Raw genomic sequence first — 21,087 nt, 5'->3', positions numbered from 1 at the left:
CGCTGCCACACCCCACTGTGTCCATCACCGCAGGAGACCCACTGTGTCCACTGCAGAAGCCCCACTGTGTCCGTCACCGCAGGAGCCCCACTGTGTCCGTCACCGCAGGAGCCCCACTGTGTCCGTCACCGCAGGAGCCCCACTGTGTCCGTCACCGCAGGAGACCCACTGTGTCCGTCACCGCAGGAGCCCCACTGTGTCCACTGCAGAAGCCCCACTGTGTCCGTCACCGCAGGAGACCCACTGTGTCCACTGCAGAAGCCCCACTGTGTCCGTCACCACAGGAGACCCACTGTGTCCACTGCAGAAGCCCCACTGTGTCCATCACCGCAGGAGCCCCACTGTGTCCACTGCAGAAGCCCCACTGTGTCCGTCACCGCAGGAGACCTACTGTGTCCACTGCAGAAGCCCCACTGTGTCCGTCACCACAGAAATGCCACACAGTGGCACTCGGTAAATATCAAGTTCATGAATGAGTGAGTGAATAAGCAACCGATGAACGAATGTGGGCAGCACCGGTATCTCCGAGCAGGTTAAACACGCACACGCCCGGGCATCTGGGCACAGCCACACTAAGAAGCAGAGGTCGCCCAGCGGGTGTGAGAGCCCTGACCTGGACTGAGTCCTGCAGGTTCCTGTGCAGCTTCTCCTCATGGGGTCTGGCCCAGCCGGGGGTGTCTCCAGACCCCGCATCCACTTACACAAGGATTCAGCCAGGAGCAGGCTCAGGGAGGGGCTGGAGGGACTTCTCGGGGTCATGGGAGGGGAGGCTGGCTGGCACATAGACCTCGGCTGCCACAAGGCCAGCAGGACAGGCCCCAGAAAGGCCTGTTGGAACAGGAGAGGCTCAGTTTTCTCTTGTCCTGAAAGGAAGCTGGTGGCCACGTGTGGACCCACACGACCTGGATGGGATGCTGGGCAGGGTTACGGACATGGCCGGTGTGGCAGGTAGGGAGAAGGACGGGCCCCTCCCCAGGGCTGGGCTGCCCATGGCGGGTATGGGGCCTGCTGGTGTTCAGGGGGTTCACTGTGTTCTCTTCCTGGTGCAAGCATGGCCTCGGGAAGACGGGGTTCACCCAGCGTTGCTCTGCCTCAGCCTCTTCCCTGGCTGTGACTCAGCCCCAATGGAATCAGGGCAAGAGCCAGTCGTGGACCAGAGGACCCGGGGGCTGGAGAGGGAGACGGCCCCCAGGCTGCGCGGCCGGCTGCGGTTGCTCATTGTCCAAGTGGGGACGGGGCTTCTCCTGGCCAACGGTGTCACTCAAAGCTCGCGGGGCCTGTCCCTGTACTGGAGCCCCATGGCCGTCCTTGAGCCTCCGGCTGAGCAGCGGAACCTGCGCTCCCTGCCCTGGCAGACCCAAGGCCCATTGTCACCGTGTTACTTCGCTGGTTGTGGTTTTGGTTGGGTTTTTAGCTGTCGATATGCTAACAGCTCTGTCTGGGGAAACCTGAATACACTGAGAGGTTAAGAACAGAAGGCCGGGCGCGGTGGCTCACGCCTGTAATCCCAGCACTTTGAGAGGCCAAGACGGGCGGATCACGAGGTCAGGAGATCGAGACCATCCTGGCTAACATAGTGAAACCCCGTCTCTACTAAAAATACAAAAAACTAGCCGGGCGAGGTGGCGGGCGCCTGTAGTCCCAGCTACTCGGGAGGCTGAGGCAGGAGAATGGCGTAAACCCGGGAGGCGGAGCTTGCAGTGAGCTGAGATCCGGCCACTGCACTCCAGCCTGGGCGACAGATCGAGACTCCGTCTCAAAAAAAAAAAAAAAAAAAAAAGAACAGAAGTGCGGGCCAGACACGTGCTGTTCCCACCTGACCCTCTGGGTGGACGCAGATGGTGTGAGCAGAGCCGGCAATGACCGTCCAGGCCCGGGGCTGGGCGGAGCAGAGGAGACCCCGGTGGCTTCAATGTCCTGGCATCAGGAGCGTAAGGCAAACCTTTCCTACGAAACTGGAATGTGTGAAAACTCACTGTTTAGAAACACTAGTTGCTAACTTGTTCTTTGTTAACAAATTGTAATCCTCAAAGGGCCAGAGAGGGGTGGGCAGGCCCAGGGGACAGATCTCCGCGGGTTTCTGGGCGTGTCCAGGAATAGGTAGGGCTGCTGTGGGGGAACGAAGAGGGGAGAAGAGGGAAGAGAGAGAGTAGGGTCAGAGAGAAAGAGAGGGACAGAGGCAGAGAAGGGGGCACGAGGTCCCTTCTGGCCGGCAGGAAAGCCTGTGGCGCACCCCTCACCCGCTCCTGGTGCTCGCTCCCAGCAGGGACAGGCATCCCAGCCCCTTCAGATGTCCAGGCAGCACTGAAGAAAGGTCCCCAGAGGCTGTGCCAGGCGGGGGCCGTGGGCAGACAGAGCGCAGTCCTGGTCTGCAGCGGGCGGCGCAGAGAGGCCCGAGACAGGGGCGGCCCGGGGGTTCCCGGGGCTGGACCACGGTCGGGAGCGCCCTGCAGAGATGCGCGCGCGGAGCCTCGCGGTCCGGGGAAGGAGTGCGGGGGTGCGCCGCGGCCCGGCCTCCTTTAGCCACGGGCTCGAGCGGGGCTGTCCCTGCGCTGCCTTCTGGGACTCTCCGGGCGCCAGGCGGGCCCGGGCTCCCCGCTCTGACGCAGCCAGCTGGAGGCCGCAAGGGGCTGGTGCGGGGACGCTGGGGGCGCAGGGCCGGGGCGCCTCGGGGCTCACCCTGGGGCAGGGACAGAAGGACCGCCTGACCAGGTAAGCTCCGCAAAAAGAAAAAACAAAAAAAGTTAACTGGAGAATCGCCCAGGTCCTGAAATTCCTGATGCAGCCCCAAAGCGTGGCCGTCAGGGAGGCTGTCTGGGGTCCTCGGGGAATGTAATATCCCTCCACAAATGGGGGCTTCGAGACAGGAATTCACTGCGAATTGCTTTTGTGTCTTCATAAAACTTTTTTTTTTCCTCCTTTTTTTGAGACAAGGTCTCACTGCTACCCAGGCTGGAGTGAAGCGACAGGATCTCTGCTCACTGCAACCTCCGCCTCCTCAGCTCAAGCGATCCTCCCACCTCGGCCTTCTCAGTAGCTGGGATTACAGGTGCCTGCCACCACACCCGGCTAATTTTTTTTTTTTTTTTTTTTTTTTTTTTTTTTAGTAGAGACAGGGTTTCCCCACGTTGGCCAAGCTGGTTTTAAACTCTGACCTCAAGTGATCCGCCTGCCTCAGCCTCTCAAAGTGTTGGGATTACAGACAAGAACCCTCATATCACCCAGCCTTGTATTTCTTAATGTAGTATTTGGTTCACCAGTATTTTGTTTAGGATTTTTTTGCATCAATATTCATAAACATTATCGGTTGGTCATTTGTGCTATGTCTTCCAGGTTTAGATATAACTGATATATTTGCTTCATTAAAAAGATGTGGAAATTTTCTATTTAAATGCTTTGGAACAATTTATGCAGCATAAGTTATATCTGGTCCCTAAACATTTAGAATTCCTCTGTAACATGTAGGCCTTTCTGTGTGCCTAGTTTGTTATTTTTTTGTTTTATTTTATTTTATTTTATTTTTTTACCATTTTATTTTTTCTGTGGAGATTGGCTGGTATGAGCTTTAGTTCTCCACAGCAGTTGAAACTGATACACTGTTTTTTCTGTGGAGATTGGCTGGTATGAGCTTTAGTTCTCCACAGCAGTTGAAACTGATACACTGTTTATCCTACGAAATTATCCATATCACATAGGTTTTTAAATGATCTGCAAAAAGATCTACAAAGTAGTCTTATTGCTTACAAAATCTCTTTTATGGGCAAAGCACTTGAAAAGGTGTTTCTCCACAGAAGAGACACAAACGACCCACAAGCATATGAGAAGATGCCCAACCTCACTAGCCCTTAGGGAAATGCAACTCCAAACCACAATGAGACTCCCCCTCACACCCATTAGGGCGGCTATGACACAAAAAAACAGAGAAACATAAAACGGCACATGTTGGTGAAGATGTGGCGAAATGGAAGGGAGCCTTGAGCGCTGTTGGTGGGGATGTCAAATGTGGCGGCTGCGGTGGAAAAGAGGATGCCAGCTTCCCAAAAATTAAACATAGAACTGCCATTATACAGCCACAAGAGAATTGGAAGCAGGGTCTTGAAAAGACGTGTGCACACTCATGTTCATAACGGCCTTCGTCACTGTCAAGCGTCCCAAGCGTCCACTGATGGTGAATGGGTAACAGATGCGCTCTGTGTTTATAATGGAATATGACACCGACTTGAAAAGGAAGGGAATCCTGATGCGGGCTGTTACATGACGGACCTTGAGGATATCGTGCCAAGTGAAATAGGCCAGTCACAAAAGGGTAAGTACCATAGGATCCCACCTACGTGAGGCACTTAAGAGTCGTCAAATTCAGAGGCAGAAAGTGGAGTGGGGGGTGCTGGGGGCTCAGGGAAAAGGGATGAGAGTTTGTGCTTCATGTGGACAGTGTCAGTTCTGTAAGACGAAACGGTTCTAGAGATGGATAGTGGGGACAGCTGTGCAGCAATGTGAACATGTCATAGAACTGGACACTGACAGTTAAAATCATACATATTGATGTATAATTTTGATGTTACATGTTTTACCTAATTTGATGTTACATGTTTTACAATTTAAAAAACTCCTTTTTATCAATAGTAATTCCTTCCTTGTGTTTTTTATTTGTACATTCTTTTTTCTTAACGAGTTAGCGGTTTGTCTATTTCATTGATTTTTTTTCTAAGAACTGGGGTTTTAATCTATTAATTTTGTTAAATAAGCGTTTTCCTCTGATTAATCCGAAGACTAACGGAAGAGAAAATTTCAGGAAGCTTCACATGACATCATCTGAATGGTTGTCATCAGTGGCTCCCTGGCCAGGATGGCGCCATCATCTCGGGGGCACAGCCTGCCTTTGGTGACTGAGGTGCACACTGGCAATGTAAGGGCCAGGGAAGAAGCCTAAGCCAGGGGCAGCACTGGAAGGCTCATGCTTGTCATCCCAGAACTTTAAAGGGCCAAAGCAGGTGGATCACTTGAGCTCAGGAGTTCAAGACCAGCCTGGGCAACATGGTGAAACCCCCATCTCTACAAAAAATACAAAAATTAACCAGGTGTGGTGGTGCACGCCTGTAATCCCAGATACTCGGGAGGCTGTGAGGGGAGGGTCTCTTGAGCCCAGGAGGTCAAGGCTGCAGTGAGTTGAGATTGCACCACTGCACTCCAGCCTGGGTGACAAAGACCCTGTCTCAAAAAAAAAAAAAAAAAAAAAAAAGAATAAAACATGGTATTCTTCAGACACCATCCATAGGTGCTCTCCTTTGGTGGCGAGAAAAAATTATCTCCATTGTCAATTTTAGGGAAAAAACAGACTGGCATCTGAGATTGAAAACATCCAGGCTTGCTTTCGAAGCTGGGTAAAGAGCTTAGGTGTGGGTTTTCATCACGCCTCCTCTTCTCAACAGCAGCTGTTACTTGGAATCAGAGAAGTACTCCTCTCCGTGTGCCCTGTCCTCCAGTCACCTGCGGTAGGGCCAGGAGGTGCGGCTTTCTTTCTGGAGGGGTTTCCTCAGTGTCCAGCTCTGCAGCCTGGTGCGATGACACGGCCAGAATGCCCCACTGACTCTCCTGTCTGGATCGGCGTCGGACCCTAGAGAACAGCCACAGGACCTCTGCCCTCTTGCTGCAGCCTACAGGCAACACCAAAGGTCAGCAAGAAAGCTTCATTTTTGAGCGTGAAGTTTCAAAACTGCTGTGCTTCTCATTTCTTTTAAGCACACAGCAATGAGCTGCACCTCAAGGTGTACAACGCATGGTTCTGTGCTTCTGTTCCTAGAGCCACCAATTGTCAGCACTGTGTGTTTCCTACAGAACTATCACTTCGTTTTCCCTTCAGACGTGACTGTAAGTCACTCTTTCAAAACATGCAAATACATGTTTGAATAAGAAAAGGACCGGCTGCACACGGTGGCTCACAACTGTAATCCAAGCACTTTGGGTGGCGAAGGCAGGCAGATCATTTGGGGCCAGGAGTTCAACATCAAACCGGACAACATGGCGAAAGCCTGTCTCTAAAAATATTAAAACTTAGCTAGGTACGGTGGTGCACGCCTGTGGTCCCAGCTACTGGGGAAGCTGAGGTGGGATCAGCTGAGCCCAGGAAGTCAGGGCTACACTGAGCCGTGATTACACCACTGCACTCCAGGTGAGACAGGCAGAAACCGGCAAGGGTGAGATTTCAGGACTCAGCTGCCATGTTTCAACAGGAGTTATCAGTGCCACACACCTAAACCACTTCCAAACCTCCAAAGGCCCCGGGGCCTGCCACAAATACACTGCCTCACGTAATTGGTTGCACTAAATAAAGACACACCAAGACCTCCAGCATGCCAGGCACTGCTCGGGGAGCAATGATGGGAAATAACAATACCTTCTTCAAAGGAACTACCACTCTTGAGTGTCCGCTTAATTCAAAGAAAGCCCCATTTTCTCCCGGAAATGTCAAGTCGGTTTTTGCCCATGTTCTGTAGAGATCCCATTACCCAAAGTCCAGGTTTTAAAAATAAGGAATGACTTATTCTTGGACTATGGCTTGAAGTGGAAGACAATTGCTTTGGGTTCTAATCACATGGCATTCTCAGATTATGACTTAGGCTTAAAAATTAAATCGGATTTGAGAAATTCACCCAACACATTTCACTTTTGTTACCTATCGCTTCCTCCTCCATTTCAATTTCCCAAATTTGCCTCTTCTCTTGCTTTCTTCCTCCCTTACTTGGGTCCAAACTAAGGCACTTTCCTTTTCATCCTTACGAGAACGGGGAAAACAGGGTGATAAAATGTTACCTTTGAAAGCTGCCACCGTCTGCCCACTGCAGGCCACCCTGCTTGTGGAAGGCACCCATTTGTGTTACGGAACCAGAGTGGAAAGTGCAAGGTTTTATTAACATGACTTCCAAATTACATACAATATAGTTCAAACACATTTTTTGATACGAAATCACACAAATGAAACAACACTACATTTTCTTTTCAATTACGTCACTAGAATTCACATGTGCATTACACGGAGGTGAAGAGCATGACGAATGGCTGTGTGGCCCTCCTGCAGCTGCCTGGATGACCTGCTTCCAGCCCTGGCAGTGAGCCTATGAAACCTGCTCTCAGGGATGAACACACCGGAACCTCGCATGTGCCTTCTTCCCACATACCCAACAGTGCTTCCACGGCCACTGTGCTCTTCCCCAGGGTCCTGCTGGGTGGCTCTGTCAAGCCCTGCAAACTGGCCTGGACCAGAGGGATGACAGAAAGGGTGCCACCATATCCCAATCTGCTTCGACTCTCACAGCCACTGACCCATAGGCTGTCCCACAAAGGAAGGGAGGGGCCTGTCAAGGGAGCCTCATGTCTTCCATCAAACCCAAGGGGATCAAGGGAAATGGCACTGACTGAGAAGGGTGGTCCTGTTTCTATGTAAGAAAGGAGAGAGTGCTGCAGGTGGAGAGTGGGCTGGAGCTGGTCACCAGCGCCCCTGAACCCCAGCACAGACACCAACACCAGCATCCGGGTGAGAGGGGAAACAGGCCCATCACAGGGCAGAGCGGGGGTGTGATGGGAACATCTTCTTGTTTCCTTTAACAGCAGTTTCTGGAAACAGAGCTGCCTTCTTTTTAAAGACTTCATTTTCAAAATAGATCATAAATTATGAGCAATTTCTAACAACATGAAAAACGCGTGGGATACGTGAAATGAAAAATACGCATGATGGTATATGCACTGTGATCACCACCTCCAGCGAGGCCTGCACATGGCAAGAACATGCCACCGTGGAAGAACGGTATCACGGGAGACTGAGCTTCCCATCTTCAGTCTTTTATTGTCATGCTGGAATACAAGTCTCTTCTGAAGACTTGTAAAAATTATCTGTAACGCTTTAAAAAATTAAAAAGACTAACTCCTCCACCCCCAACCAAAAGCAGCATACTTCGATGCCGTCTGCCTGGTCAGTTCAGAGGCATGCAACACCCAGAATGCAGGCAAGGAGGCGGCAGTTGCCCTTGACCTTCGAGGCCCACTAACGAGAGAGCTGCGTGAAAGCCGCGGGCTGCAACCCAGCAGCCAATCTGGGGAGCGCGAGGGCAGCCCCCGAGCCTGGCCCCTTACAGAGGTGCAGAAGTAACGTCTTGGGCACACGGGTAAGATGAGCTGTGGCCCGACCTGAGTGCCGAGATAAAATGAAGGCTACAGAACCAGAGTGGAAACTGCAAGGTTTTATTAACATGACTTCCAGATTACACACAATATAGTTCAAACACATTTTTTGCTATGAAATCACACAAATGAAACACACAACAGTACATTTTCTTTTCAACTATGTCATTACCATTCTTCACACAGATCCTGAAAAAGTTACCACAGCAGTTAACGCAAAGTGAACAAAGGGGCAGAACAGGCAACGGCATTCCCACAAGTTAAGTGCAGTGTCTGGGAGAAAACGGGATGGAGATCAAACCCAGAGAAACGCACTCCCGTCACCTCTCGATGTCTGAATTTCCAACGCTCTCCCAGTCAACACAGCTTCGCCCCCAACCAGAGCCACCCCAGGTGCAGCCCACAGAGTGTACACGCATCAGGGCTGGGAGGCCCCGTCGGCAAAGCGGTAACACACGGTCAGACGGCCGCCACCTCCAAGTGGAGTGAGCCGCGCTACCACTAACACTGAACTCAAGCACAAGAGCTCCTGCGAAAGCAGAGGGGTGGGAAACAAAGAAGCGGGTGGTTAAGGGCACGAACCGCACACTGCGGGACGCTGGCATCTGAATCGCCACTCACTCCTACAGAGCCAAACTGCAAAACAACAGAATTAAAAAGTTACTCTCTCCAATCAAAGACCTGGAGGAATAAATCGTGAGTAAAGACCTGTCAAAGCAAAGGTTGAGAGGTGATGGAGTTGTAAACACAGTGTGAGAAAGGTCAGCACCTTCCCTCCCAGCCCATGTGGAGTTCTCAAGGCTGAGGCGGAGCAGAGCGGCAGGAATACAGCCCTCACCCAGTGTGGAGCCAGGAGGCAGAGGAGAGGAGCATGGAGAGCGAGGGAGATGGGAAAGTCTGAGAGAGTGAGTCTCGGAATGGGACAGGAGCTACCAGTGTTAAGAATGGTAGATGATTTAGCCAGGAAAGCAAAATAGAAATGGAGAGAGAGGGAGAGCCCAGAGCATGGCATGGCCAGGTGATCCCATTACTAAATGAACAGTAGCAAGAAGACGACACGTCCAGCAAACAGAATCAGCTCAGACATGAAAAAGGTCACACTCTGTGCTGTGTCGTTGTGGTACCTGAAAATTAAACAGTGGAATTAAAGCCCAAGAGTTCAAGTCCTCATAGAGGACACCATCCTGGATCCCACGCCTGTGGAAAGCAAAGCTCGATTATAGAAATGAGTGATGGCTTTTTTTGCTCCTTTGGTTCAGGGCACCACTGTGTTCTGTGCATGCATGTTATTAAAAATGTTACACACCTAAGAAAACACTACAGAATGCATACAACTTAAATAGTCCTTGAAAAATCAGCTTCTGCTACGGGTGCCCTTAAAATGAAAAGTAGTTTAAAAGAAAATCATGCTGAAAGAATGCATGAGGTCTACTTTCTAGAGTATATTAAATTATTAAATACAGAATACATTACCATAGTACCTGTCTGCCTATCCGCTCTATGGAACATGTTAAAATAAACTACATGCTGTTTCTTTTTAAAGGCCTACATTTTTCTACATACCTTTTAAAATCAGTAAAATAAAACCAAGCAAAATACCAACATGAGGACCTCCTTATCTTTTAGTTGGTTAGAAGTAAAAGGAAAAAGCAAGTACTCAAGAAATGTCTCACTAAAATACCTGTTCCGTCCGCCAATCTTAAAGATTTCCTACCAAAACATGACATAGAAAAGAGAGAGTTGAGACATTTAAAGTATTTGCTAGCCAAGGCAGGTTACAATGCGTGAGGCAAACGGCCTTTTCCAGCCATATGCTACCAGCAGGAGGTATACCTGGGGATCCAATATGAATCAGTGAGTTCCACTTTGGTTCCAGTACACAAACCATGGGCTTATGCACCTCAGAAGTTAGGCATATAAAAAAATTAAATAGGTTGCAAAAAAACCTTACATAAAATCCTTAGGATTCAATATTAAGTCAAGGCTAAATGCCTTTGGAGAATTCATATTTAAGAATGTCCAAAATAACCTCCATTCACAAACTTTAAAAATAGTTGAAAATGTTAACTGAAATGCTCTTTAAATACACTAAAGTGTCTAAGCCTTTCCCTAGTCGATCTGGACTCGGGGCTTTCCGAGTGGTGGTAGTGGGGTGTCTCGGATCCTTTCCTGTCCTGCACCCACTCCTATCAGTCAATTCCCTGGTATAATCGTCACCTATAATTTTTTGAAGAACCAATGATACCTTTCAAGTTTTCTCTCACCCACCCCTTTCCCTCCCTCCCCCCCCCCAAAAAAAAAAACAAAAACAAAAAAAACCGGGGTGGAGGGTCATAGCTTAATGAAGGGAAGCCAAACTGGGTCTAAAAGCGATTATGTGAAGCCAGAGCTGGGCCTACAAGTAGGGAAGAAGGGCAATAAAAAAAAGAATCCCAGGAAGAGCAACACAAAAGCGGGAAGCCTGAAGTCACCCACAACGGGCACCGCAGACACCGCACCGGGAGTGTTCCTTGAGAGCTGGTACTCCTCTCCAGGGAGAGAGCAGAGGAGGGGAACAGCCGCAGGTACTAAAGAGTTTCTAGGACTCCACGATGTGCCAGCACAGCAGGCTGCCATCACACACGTTGACCTCCTTGTCCTGTGCAATTACGTGACTAGGACCTGCCTTCGACAAGCGTCATCTGATGGTCTATGAGCACATTCTGCTTACCTTCCCAATGAAATAACAAAGAAATACAAAACAAAACAAACAGAACAAAACAAAAAAACCAAAAGCCAAAAGAAAACAAAAGTGATGAGTTCTTAAAACCCATCCCAGGACAAAGGCTCCAGGGCCTTGGGTGTCCTTCACCTGCCCTACCTGTCCTGTCCCAGCTGGTCACTACCCAGTGAAGACGCTCCCCTCCCCTACTCCTCCAGGCCATCCAGTGGACGCCCCTGTGCCACCAAGCACCCTGGCCCAAGGGCTCTCAACTTGACCGGCCTGGATGACCTCCCCTGATGAGCCAGTGTGTTAGAAGCAAGTTGATTATTAACACTGAGATGACAGCTTCCCCCATCGCCAGGCCTCTCCTCACCTGGGTCTGTCCATCCCTTCCTCCTCTTCACCCTAAACTCCTCTTCCACCTCCTTCAGTAACAAGGCCTTCTGTTCACAGAACTGAGCAAGGTGCTGTTTGAAAAACAGAGCCCTGGGTGCAGGATCTAAGCTCTGCCACAATTCAGAAATGCCACAGAAGCAAGCTTCAACAACTGTTTGTCTGAGACCTTTACAAATCATGCTAAGAATGACCCATAATAAAAATAGTCGCGGTGAAGCCACCTCCCGCCCATCCCATCTCCTCCAGCAAGGCAGGGTGTGGGTGCCTACGGAGGCTGCTGCCTGTCCAGAAAACAGAGAAACCCCTCAAAATTTGTCTGGAAAAATGAGATTTACTCTTTAGAAGAATATCAGTATAAGGATTTAACAAACGTGGCCAGACCAGTGGTAATGCAAGGTTATCTTAAAGTAAGCAGCTAAGTGAACTTCTATTACAGCACAAAATCAAAACGAGATAACGCAAAAAGAAAAGAAGTGGCTTGGCCCCACATAATCAGCTACTGGTTCACCTTACGAGATATACTGATATTTATGGCCTTTAAGCTTCTTGAATTTGTGGACAAATAATACACAGATCAGGATAAATGTATTGACTTACTACCATCTTTATAAAAATCGAATATACACACAAACACATCAACAACTGTGGAACTGTATCCATTAAACTTTGATAAGACAACACGAAGAAACTAATAGCTAAGATGTGGCTGAGTTGAAAGCACTTCCAATCCAATAATATTTTAATTTTAAAAGGTCCATATTTACATTGTATGCTAAATGCTCTTGCATCTCATTTTAAATGCATGATGAATCAAGAACAAAGATAATGGTTGCAGCAGATCTTCCACGAGGGTTTGGCTGGTGTGGGCTGGCTTCACGTGAGCAGCACACCAAACATGTAAGTACCACTCCTTTCTAATTCTGCTTCTTTCCTTTTCTGTAGTTTCCTTCGAGGAAACTCAACCTTCATTACTGGGATTGTCTGGTACTAAGAATCCATTTTCGACGGTCGTGGGTACTGAGAGGTCGGACTGTGTTGGGCTGTTTTAATCAGTGCTTTAAGGCAGGCCCGCATGACTTTGCCAATCACCTTTCAAGAATATTCTATGAGAAAGTCTGCCTATGTGCATGTGTGGACAGTTAGAGAAACATGCACACCCCAGGGCCTGTGTCACACTCAGGTGACACCGAAACAGACCTTCCAGTGGCCATGAAGTCTATCTTCACAATGAGGCCCACACAGGATCCGTTTTATTAACACTGACTACAAAAAAAGTCTGTTTCAATGCCTGCTTTTCAGAGACCGCATGCAGATTTTTGGTTTTAAACACGGCACACTCAGACTATTTCAAAAAGTGTTTAAAAAAAAAAAAGTCATGAAACTCATTTCATTTCATCAGAAAGCCCTCAATGATAAAGTCAGTCGGTAGGCCTTCCCACTGCCCTGTGGGTACTGAGTGGTTTGGATCTCTCTTAATTAGAGCTCAAGGGCTACCAAAGTCACCACTCCAACACAGCTGTGCACTGAGCCAAATAAACTAGACCAAATGTATCAACACATCCGTATCTAACTGTGGAAATGAGTGGGCAGTGACAGCCGTGGGAACCCGCTGATGGGCACACAGACCTGCTGCCTGGACAGCCTCCTGCAGGCATGGTGAGGCAGGGCTGACTGACAATCCCATCTTCTGAGGGTTGGCTGGGATACTCTGGAGCAGAGGTGGCAGCAGCACAGCTGCAGGGTCCTAGCAGATCCTACAAGCGCTGTGGCTTCCTGGGACTGACTGCCGCAACAGCCCCTGCAGCGTGCAGCGTTACTCTCAAGCACATAGCCAACGCCACTTTAGAATCACTGCTACAGAAAGGATCGCAGGGTCTGGAAGACCTGCTTCAGCTCTTCAGCTTGTTTTGGTAACTTAATCTGAGAAAGTAATATAAAACGTCAACTGTGGAAACGAGATGACGCAAGTCTGTGACCGTCTCCTTAGTCCCTTCCTTCTAGGAGGCTGACAGCCCTAGCGCCATGCTCCCTCCAGCGGCAGTAGGAAAGAATGGGCTTCTATTTCCCTTAATTCTATTAATAAATGTGACATGAAATCGTAGGTATAAAAGGTAGCTAAAATGTCTGAGTATGCCCTAGCATTATTTGCTCAAATAGCTCAGGTCCACTTTAGAATATATCCAAAATAGTGAAACTCTTTCGTAAGCAGAAATACAGTAAGGCACTTTTTTCAGTGTTTGCCCAGAATGAATTCTACTACAGTAGCTTTATAGAAAGTATGTCTCACCTACAGGAACCTACCCGCAATTACGAAAAGCAGTTTCAACGATGACACAGACTCGTCTCATTTGGGGTCATGTTGTCCCTGGAAGGAAGCCACCCTCGCCCCACGTCCCACAGGGAACGGCAGGCCAGAGTGAACACCCACTGATGGACAGGGCAGCCCTGCTGGAACAGCCTGCAGAAAAACAGAGGTGACTGAAGCAAGGGCCACCAAATTCCCAAGGAATGTCATCGATCACAGAGCCAGTGACAAACAGGCCACCTTGCTGCATTTAAAAAGGAAAAAACCAGACAGGTCTGTTCCACCTTCAGGCCATTCCACCACCTCATGTGGTGGGAACTAGGCCAGAGGGCTGCCAGGTGAGGCTGTGTGCCTGTCCAACATGCTGCCTTATCTGGGAAGTGTGTTAAAAATGAATGGGGAGTTCATCAAAACTAGGAACGCAGAGTTGACGCTTTTGAAATACTGACAAGAAGCAGAATCTGCTGTTCAATTGGCACCATTCCCAACCACCCCACTCACACCCTGGCTTTCCAGGGTATGCAAAGGTCAATCAATCATCACCCAAATTTTAATCTACGTTTTTCACAAGAGCCTTCTGAGGGCTGAGAAGACAACTCGAGTTAAGCTCGGTTGAGAAGACTCTTCTAACCTGCACTGAAGATAAGTGCAACCATTATCAAATATTCTTTGCTGTGAAAACTACTTAGAACTTGTGACGTTAATGTTCTTTCCTGAATCTAAGTCACTGTGATCGATCATAGTGTCAGATCACAAACAATGTCTACATGCATTGTAAGCACTTTGAAAACAAAACAAAACGAAAAACTTGGAGTTCTTGGTGGTGACAACAGAACGTGAAGCAATCTAACACCAACTCCAGCCTGCTGTGTTCTGTCAGTTCAGCTCCTCTGGAATCAGGCCCGTGGCTGGCTGGCGCTCTGGACAACAGTTACGCAGGACTGCGGCTTGGAGAGACCTGTGCTCCTGGGGGTTCTGCGCCGGCCGGCAGCTCCCTTGAAGAAATTCCACAGTGTGTGTACAGCCTAAGGTCAGGCTCTCTTGTTAGGAATCACTCCACGATCAGGGCCACATTTATGTGGGACAAATCTATCATATGCCTGTGAAAATGTAAAGAAACAATCGACATTAACTCTGCACATCAGCAATCAATCTACCAAGGTGGGAGGAAACTAAAGGAGCCTGGTGGGTCCTATTTAATAAAAACCCATCATATAAAAAGGCAGATTGCCTGGGAGATCTATTAAAACACAAGGGGCAATTCTCCACCAGACAAAAGGACGCACGCCTCATGACAGGATTAACTATCTGCACTTTGTGCCCTGGTGTCCTTCTATAGGAACAGGTGGGGACACACGGTTGCTACCATGATGGATGTGAGGGCACAGGAAGGAGGCCCTTGCTCCCGCCCCCTCATCACCACAAGCACAGAACACACTGGTCACCTGTGGAATTTCTGCTGAAATGCTAATGCGTGGGCTGGCTCCTTGAACTTAGCTATGGCTTTCCGTTGCTGAGGAAGCATCTGTAAACTCTAGAGAAAGAAAACAAACACTTTAATGTCAGTTGTAAATGACAATAAAAAATATGAATATATATATTTAAACATTATTAGCTTTAACACAAAATGAGTCCAGGCGGACACTTGGAACAAACTAATTGATTTTCCTTTCTATCTCCCCTGGCAATTTTTCTTACTTATCCAGATAATCTATTCCAAAACAGTGCTTTACTAAATCATTACCAGGAGCAACAGTTACGTCTTTCAAGTCTAGTGTTAGGACCTCCCATCATCTGGCCACATCAGCTGCCCCAACCTGCTCTGTGAGACCTGGTAGCAGGTACCCTTGGATGGAGACATCGCCTCTTCTCACACCTTCTTATCAGGTGATTTTTAATAGGGGCCCCCACAAATCTTTTTAAGAAAAGGACTCATCACACCAGAGGAAGCTGTTTAGTATGGGGGCCCCACAGTCCACAGTAGGCGATGGCCCCTAGTCTACCATCTCGTGCATCCGGCTGAGTGACAGTGAGGGCAGTGGTGCCCGGGGCAGCCATCAGCATAACGTGATCACATTGTGTACTTTAGAGTTTGTGAAAACCAGTCTTAGATGGTGGTATCTGAAATGAAGTCGCCACCCACTGGCCTAAAACAATGCCAGTGAAAAAGAAATGGATTTATGAAGATTGGCTGAAAGAAATGATGAATCCAGTGAAGATTTACAAAGGAAGTGTCTGAAAAGCATAACTTACATCTAGTCCTCAAATCTGCTGCCTGAGGAAGAGGGGGAGCTGCTTTCTGCCTTCTTAAACCTGATTCAGGATCTAGGGCTGGGAGGGGCAGGCAGGAGGAGGGCACAGCAATCTGTGGATCTGTTAGGTGGCGTTCTGTGAACTCTCAAGCAACTCAGAGCTCCAGAGTCTAGTTCTTCCCAATTACTTCAGGACACAGTCAACTTAGTGCCTGCTGTCTGCAGCACGCACAGGAGCCCCTGACTCTTCGTCTCGCACTGTTGCCCAGGCTGGTGTGCAGTGGCACGATCTTGGCTCACTGCAACCTCCGCTGCCTGGGTTCAAGCGATTCTGCTGCCTCAGCCTCCCAAGTAGCTGGGATTATAGGCACCTGCCACTACGCCCAGCTAATTTTTTGTATTTTTAGTAGAGACCGGGTTTCACTATGTTGGCCAGGCTGATCTCAAACTTCTGACCTCATGATCCGCCTCTGCCTTGGCCTCCCAAAGTGTTGGGATTACAGGCGTGAGCCACCGCACCCACTGCCCGACTCTTCTAAGAGCAGGGGTCGCTGGGCAGCTCCTGGCATGGGCATCAGCAAACACTGTCCTGAAGGATTGCACTCAACAGGCACTTTTGGTGGCCAGAAATTATTTGCTGTGTCTGAGTTTCTGTTCAGTGAAACAGAATAGCTAGAGAAAATAACCACCAGCACAGGATCCCTTGAAAATACTGAGGCACATGTGGCCATTTCATTTTAAACCATGTCAAAGAGCTACAAGGGAAGCAAACAGCTAAAAACATCAATGACTTGGAAAGTGTTTAAAAAGTTACACTGTATATGAAATAACTGCTCTCCATTTTAATAACTGTAGAATGTCCATCAGTAAACAAGACCAGCGGAGCTCTAAAGGAATACTCCAACGCTCCGAAAAAGGTGTCTTCCAGGGCTTCTGTTACAGTGTTTACACAGAAATACAAAGGTCCAAGTCTCCAAATTCAAGGACATCAAGAAGGCCTGCACGCAGGCTACCCCAGAAACAGCAGCACTGGTCTGGGGACATCACTGAGACAGGCCAGCAATGAGACAGCCCATGAGGCAGCAACGGAATTGGTCTTTTTTCTGAAACAAGTTCAGTAAAATATCAGACTTTCTCCCTTCTTTCTGAAACAAAAAATGAATACAAAAGAAATTTCTCGATAGTTTCACTTGTCATTAACAGGAAAAGTAAAGCCCTACGATGTAGTCTCCTGGATACATTCTCAGCAATATGGCTTGCAATATGGCTTTCTGGACTTTGAAATTCCGCCTGTATTTCTTGACAGAGACCTGTTTTCTCTGCCAATCTGCCAGACTCATATTTCAGCACGCACCCCTTTTGTGTATTAGCCTGTGAATGATATTCAGTCCCTGAAACAACAGCGCAACTTCCAGAGAGAAAATGCATCTGTTCTGTTCCCAGGTAAAGGGCTGTGTTGTGTGAGTGTCACTTGTCCATCCCAGCCTAACCCTAACCCTAACGTAACCCAAACCTGACCCCTAACCCCAACCCTAACCTAGGTTAGAGCTGCTGCAGCTGTGCCTTTGGGGTTCTCTCCGTTCTTCCGGCAACAGTGCTAGCATGCTCAGCGCTCCAGGATCCTGGGGGGTTTAAGCAACACCCAAAAGTGACTGAAACAGTTTCACACAACAGCTGCCAATACTGTGTGGCAGAGCTTACTGTGAGAACTACAACAACGGACCTTCTCTAAACTTATCTTGTCTAAAAATATAAAAATTCCTTCATTAGGAATGGATAAGGAAAACTAATTTCATATAGCACAAAACAATGATCAATATTCTGCAATTCACAGATAGAATCTGGATTTTGGAAATACTATACTCAAGCGAGATCCTGTCTCTATTAAAAAAAATTTTTTTTAATTAGCCAGGCGCAGTGGTGTGCACCTCTAGTCCTAGGTACTCAGGAGGCTGAGGCGGAAGGATCCCTTGAGCCCAGGAGATAGAGGTTGCAGTCAATCATGATCACAGGATCACACCACTGCCCTCCAGTCTGGGTGACAGAGTGAGACTCTGTCTTCAAAAAACAATAAAAATAAAGAAAAAAGAAAATATGCTGTTCTTTTTGGGAAATAACACTTCTAGATATATGTGGTGACTTCCTTTGGGCAATTTCACAATGTGAAATTAGGGCATCAGGCTGCCAATCGTACAATATTTAGTATCAGGTTTTACTTGTAATCTATGTAGTTTAAAAACCTCGATTTGACTGAGGAGCTATCCGTCAAGAAAGCATTAACTTCCAGTGAGATTCTTCAATCAGAGGAATGACTTGGTTTTCAGACACTCGACACAATTAACAAGCGTGCTGTCCTAAAATTGGCTTCCTGTCTACCCTATTTACATTTTTGTACCTCCTTTCAGAAATAAACCGTTTTCTAGATACAAAATTAAACTATAGAAATTGTCAATATTCAACCATTTTTGACCTACCAAAATGACAAGTATTCACAATTTATCAGGAGCAGAGGAAAAGAAACTTTCCAGTGAAAGCTTGAAGACATGGTCGCCAGCTTCCATTGTGAAAATATACACGTCTACACAACTCAGCAACACACTACCATAGTTAAAACTTTTCTTCACCCAGAACAAACCAAAAGTTAGAATTTGCCTCAAGTCTACATACTGACCTATGTAAGAACCTCCTTCTTCACCCCCAGGCCCCACATAACATACTGGCAGGGAGAGGGGAAAGGCGGGCACACCAGCTATCACCCTGATTGGCTTTTCATTTTTCAGAGACATCTTCAGACAACTTCTGAGGAAAGCTCACTGGGCTACTATAAATAAGTAGCAAATGCAAGTCAAAATACACTTCAGCTGGTACCTTCCTGCATCCGTACCCAGCAATTCCATCCAGAACCGTATGATCGAATCAATGGCCATGCCACCTGGCAGTGAAAAGCTTCCATGATGTTCAGAACCCTAGCCTCTTTTCCCCATGATGTTCAGAACCCTAGCCTCTTTTCCCCATGATGTTCAGAACCCTAGCCTCTTTTCCCCATGATGTTCAGAACCCTAGCCTCTTTTCCCCATGAAAAGTTCCTCCTCTTTTGAGGAAGAGTCTGCGTATAGCTGTGGTTGTGCACAGCTGTGGTGGTGTGTGTGCATGCATGTATAAAGATAACTAAGATGTTACAGGAGTACAACTGATTCTGCAATCCTAAAAACCAAGCTCTTTTTCTCCCTCTGGCCAACAATTCTAGCACCTTAAGGAATCATTTAAAGGAAAAATATATATCAGCTGCTTTTAAACACAAGTCAAGCTGCTTAAAATAAGCCCAATTTATAAATCATGAGAGATGTAAATTCTTGAGCCCCACCCTAGAACAGACACTAGAGGCGGTGGGGGAGGCACTCCCTGGCAGGAAGGGCAGAGAGCGCCTGTAGAGCCCTCAGTGCCTGCTAAGCATTTCTGTATGGAACAGTGTGCAGGACTGGTCCATGGGGCTCTCCTCTATACACAGGTCACTGTACGACCAACCTCCTGTGGAAATAGGGCGCCTGAAGCCTGCACACGATTCCAGTGGTGGGCTGAGTGGTAAAGAAAGATTCACACCAGTGCTCTGGGCAGCTCCAGCCCACACCAAGTTTTCTGCCCCATTTCATGTTCTCATCTATTATCATATAACATGCTGGGTCTTCCTGGACACCAAATCTGGCACTTCCCCTGAATGTCAACGTTTGGGCTCTCTTGCATATCCATGTGATCACTATGGGTGCCCTAGCGCATTTGCTCCTTTTGCTCTGGTATAATTTTAAAACATCTCCTGACCTCTCCTTTTCCCTTTTCATCCCTGGTTGTCCCGTCTTCCCCGTCTTATCCTCTAAAGCTGACACACGCTTATCCTCTAAAGCGCAGACAAGCTCTGTGTTCTCACACAGGTCTCCTCAATCCTCCTCCTCCTCTTGGAATGATTAACCACCATGTTCTCAGAACCCTGTGGGAGAGCCTCCAGTTAACCAGCTTTTCCGTTGTGGCTTCCCATCATGTGCCCACACGCATCTGTTCTTTAAGCCTGTGACGTGGGCTTTTCTGGAATCTGTGTCTGACACTTCTTAGTGTTTTCTCAATTGTCCAAACTTCAAAACGACTCAACTGCTCACTCCAGATTCCAACATTTTCTACTTCAACAACCAGGCCTTCCTGCAGTCAGAACCAGATGTAAAGGGGCTGTCTTCCTGGCGATCCACTTTACCTTCGAAGCAGAAGCATAATCAGTCAGATGCCAAGATGATCCCACCTTCCGCTAGGTTCACAGGGCCTCCATGTTGGGCTGAGATCCGCTCTGCAAAGGGCAGATTCTTCTCTGAGCAGTACCTCTTCTACGTTTCTATGCCTACCCCCAAATCGGCAGCGTCATGCAGAGGCTCCTGCGCTGCATCTCCGAGGGCTCTCCCCAGCAGCCTCTGGGGGATGACAGCCCCCCTGGCCTTGGGAGCACAGCTGACTCGGGAGAAGTTGGTCACCGCAGCCCAGCCTGGGAGGCCGCGCACCCACTCCCCTTCTTCCTGCTGCTTTAACACAGATGACAGTTTCTTGCTTCTTTCACTTCCTTCCAGATGAACCCAGGAAGAACGAAAGAGTTCATATGTGGTTTATGAGTAGACAGAAAAAAAAATATCTAGTCTTCGAGGAATCAAGTTCTTATCAAGTTACAATTTCTGAAACATGGTTACAGTTCGAAACTTTTTGGAAGACCATCTTCTGGTTATGATATTTCTATAAAATCTTCTCATTCTTCCTCACTCTTTGAGTCTATAGATAAACGTCTTTGAAATGGACTTTCTGGAGAGGCTTATTAATGTAGTTTAAGGAAGTAAAACACTAATCTGACAACAAAACTGGGTACCACATCGCTGCTACACTGAGAAAAGTTCTCAGATTCCATGGGTTTAAAAGTACAGTTAACATGCAGTTACAGCCGGGCGTGGTGGCTCACGCCTGTAATCCCAGCACTTTCGGAGGCCGAGGCGGGTGGATCACGAAGTCAGGAGATCGAGGCCATCCTGGCTAACACAGTGAAACCCCAACTCTACTAAAAATACAAAAAAATTAGCCGGGCGTGGTGGCACGTGTCTGTAGTCCCAGCTACTCAGGAGGCTGAGGTAGGAGAATCGCTTGAACCCGGGAGGCGGAGGTTGCGGTGAGCTGGGATCACGCCACTGCATTCTAGCCTGGGCAACAGAGCAAGACTCCATCTCCAAAAACAG

At 48.1% G+C, this 21,087-nt stretch overlaps 1 protein-coding gene across 5 annotated transcripts in view; it reads right to left on the bottom strand.

Annotated features, from left to right (window-relative positions):
* Nucleotides 1-8,213: 8,213 nt before the first annotated feature.
* The window catches only part of RBM33 (RNA binding motif protein 33), a 134,181-nt gene continuing 121,307 nt past the window's right edge, over nucleotides 8,214-21,087 (bottom strand). For all 5 annotated transcript variants that reach the window (XM_007983596.3, XM_007983597.3, XM_007983593.3 and 2 more), the window contains 2 exons: nucleotides 15,026-15,114; nucleotides 8,214-14,680 (listed from right to left, as the gene is read on the bottom strand). In XM_007983596.3, the coding sequence (XP_007981787.3) occupies nucleotides 14,632-14,680; nucleotides 15,026-15,114 (138 nt within the window). In that variant the 3' untranslated portion in view covers nucleotides 8,214-14,631. The remainder of the gene's footprint in view (nucleotides 14,681-15,025; nucleotides 15,115-21,087) is intronic.

This window comes from Chlorocebus sabaeus, chromosome 21 (assembly GCF_047675955.1).
Source record: "Chlorocebus sabaeus isolate Y175 chromosome 21, mChlSab1.0.hap1, whole genome shotgun sequence".
Classification (NCBI taxonomy): Eukaryota; Metazoa; Chordata; class Mammalia; order Primates; family Cercopithecidae; genus Chlorocebus; species Chlorocebus sabaeus.
This window is presented reverse-complemented; position numbering and strand designations above follow the sequence as displayed.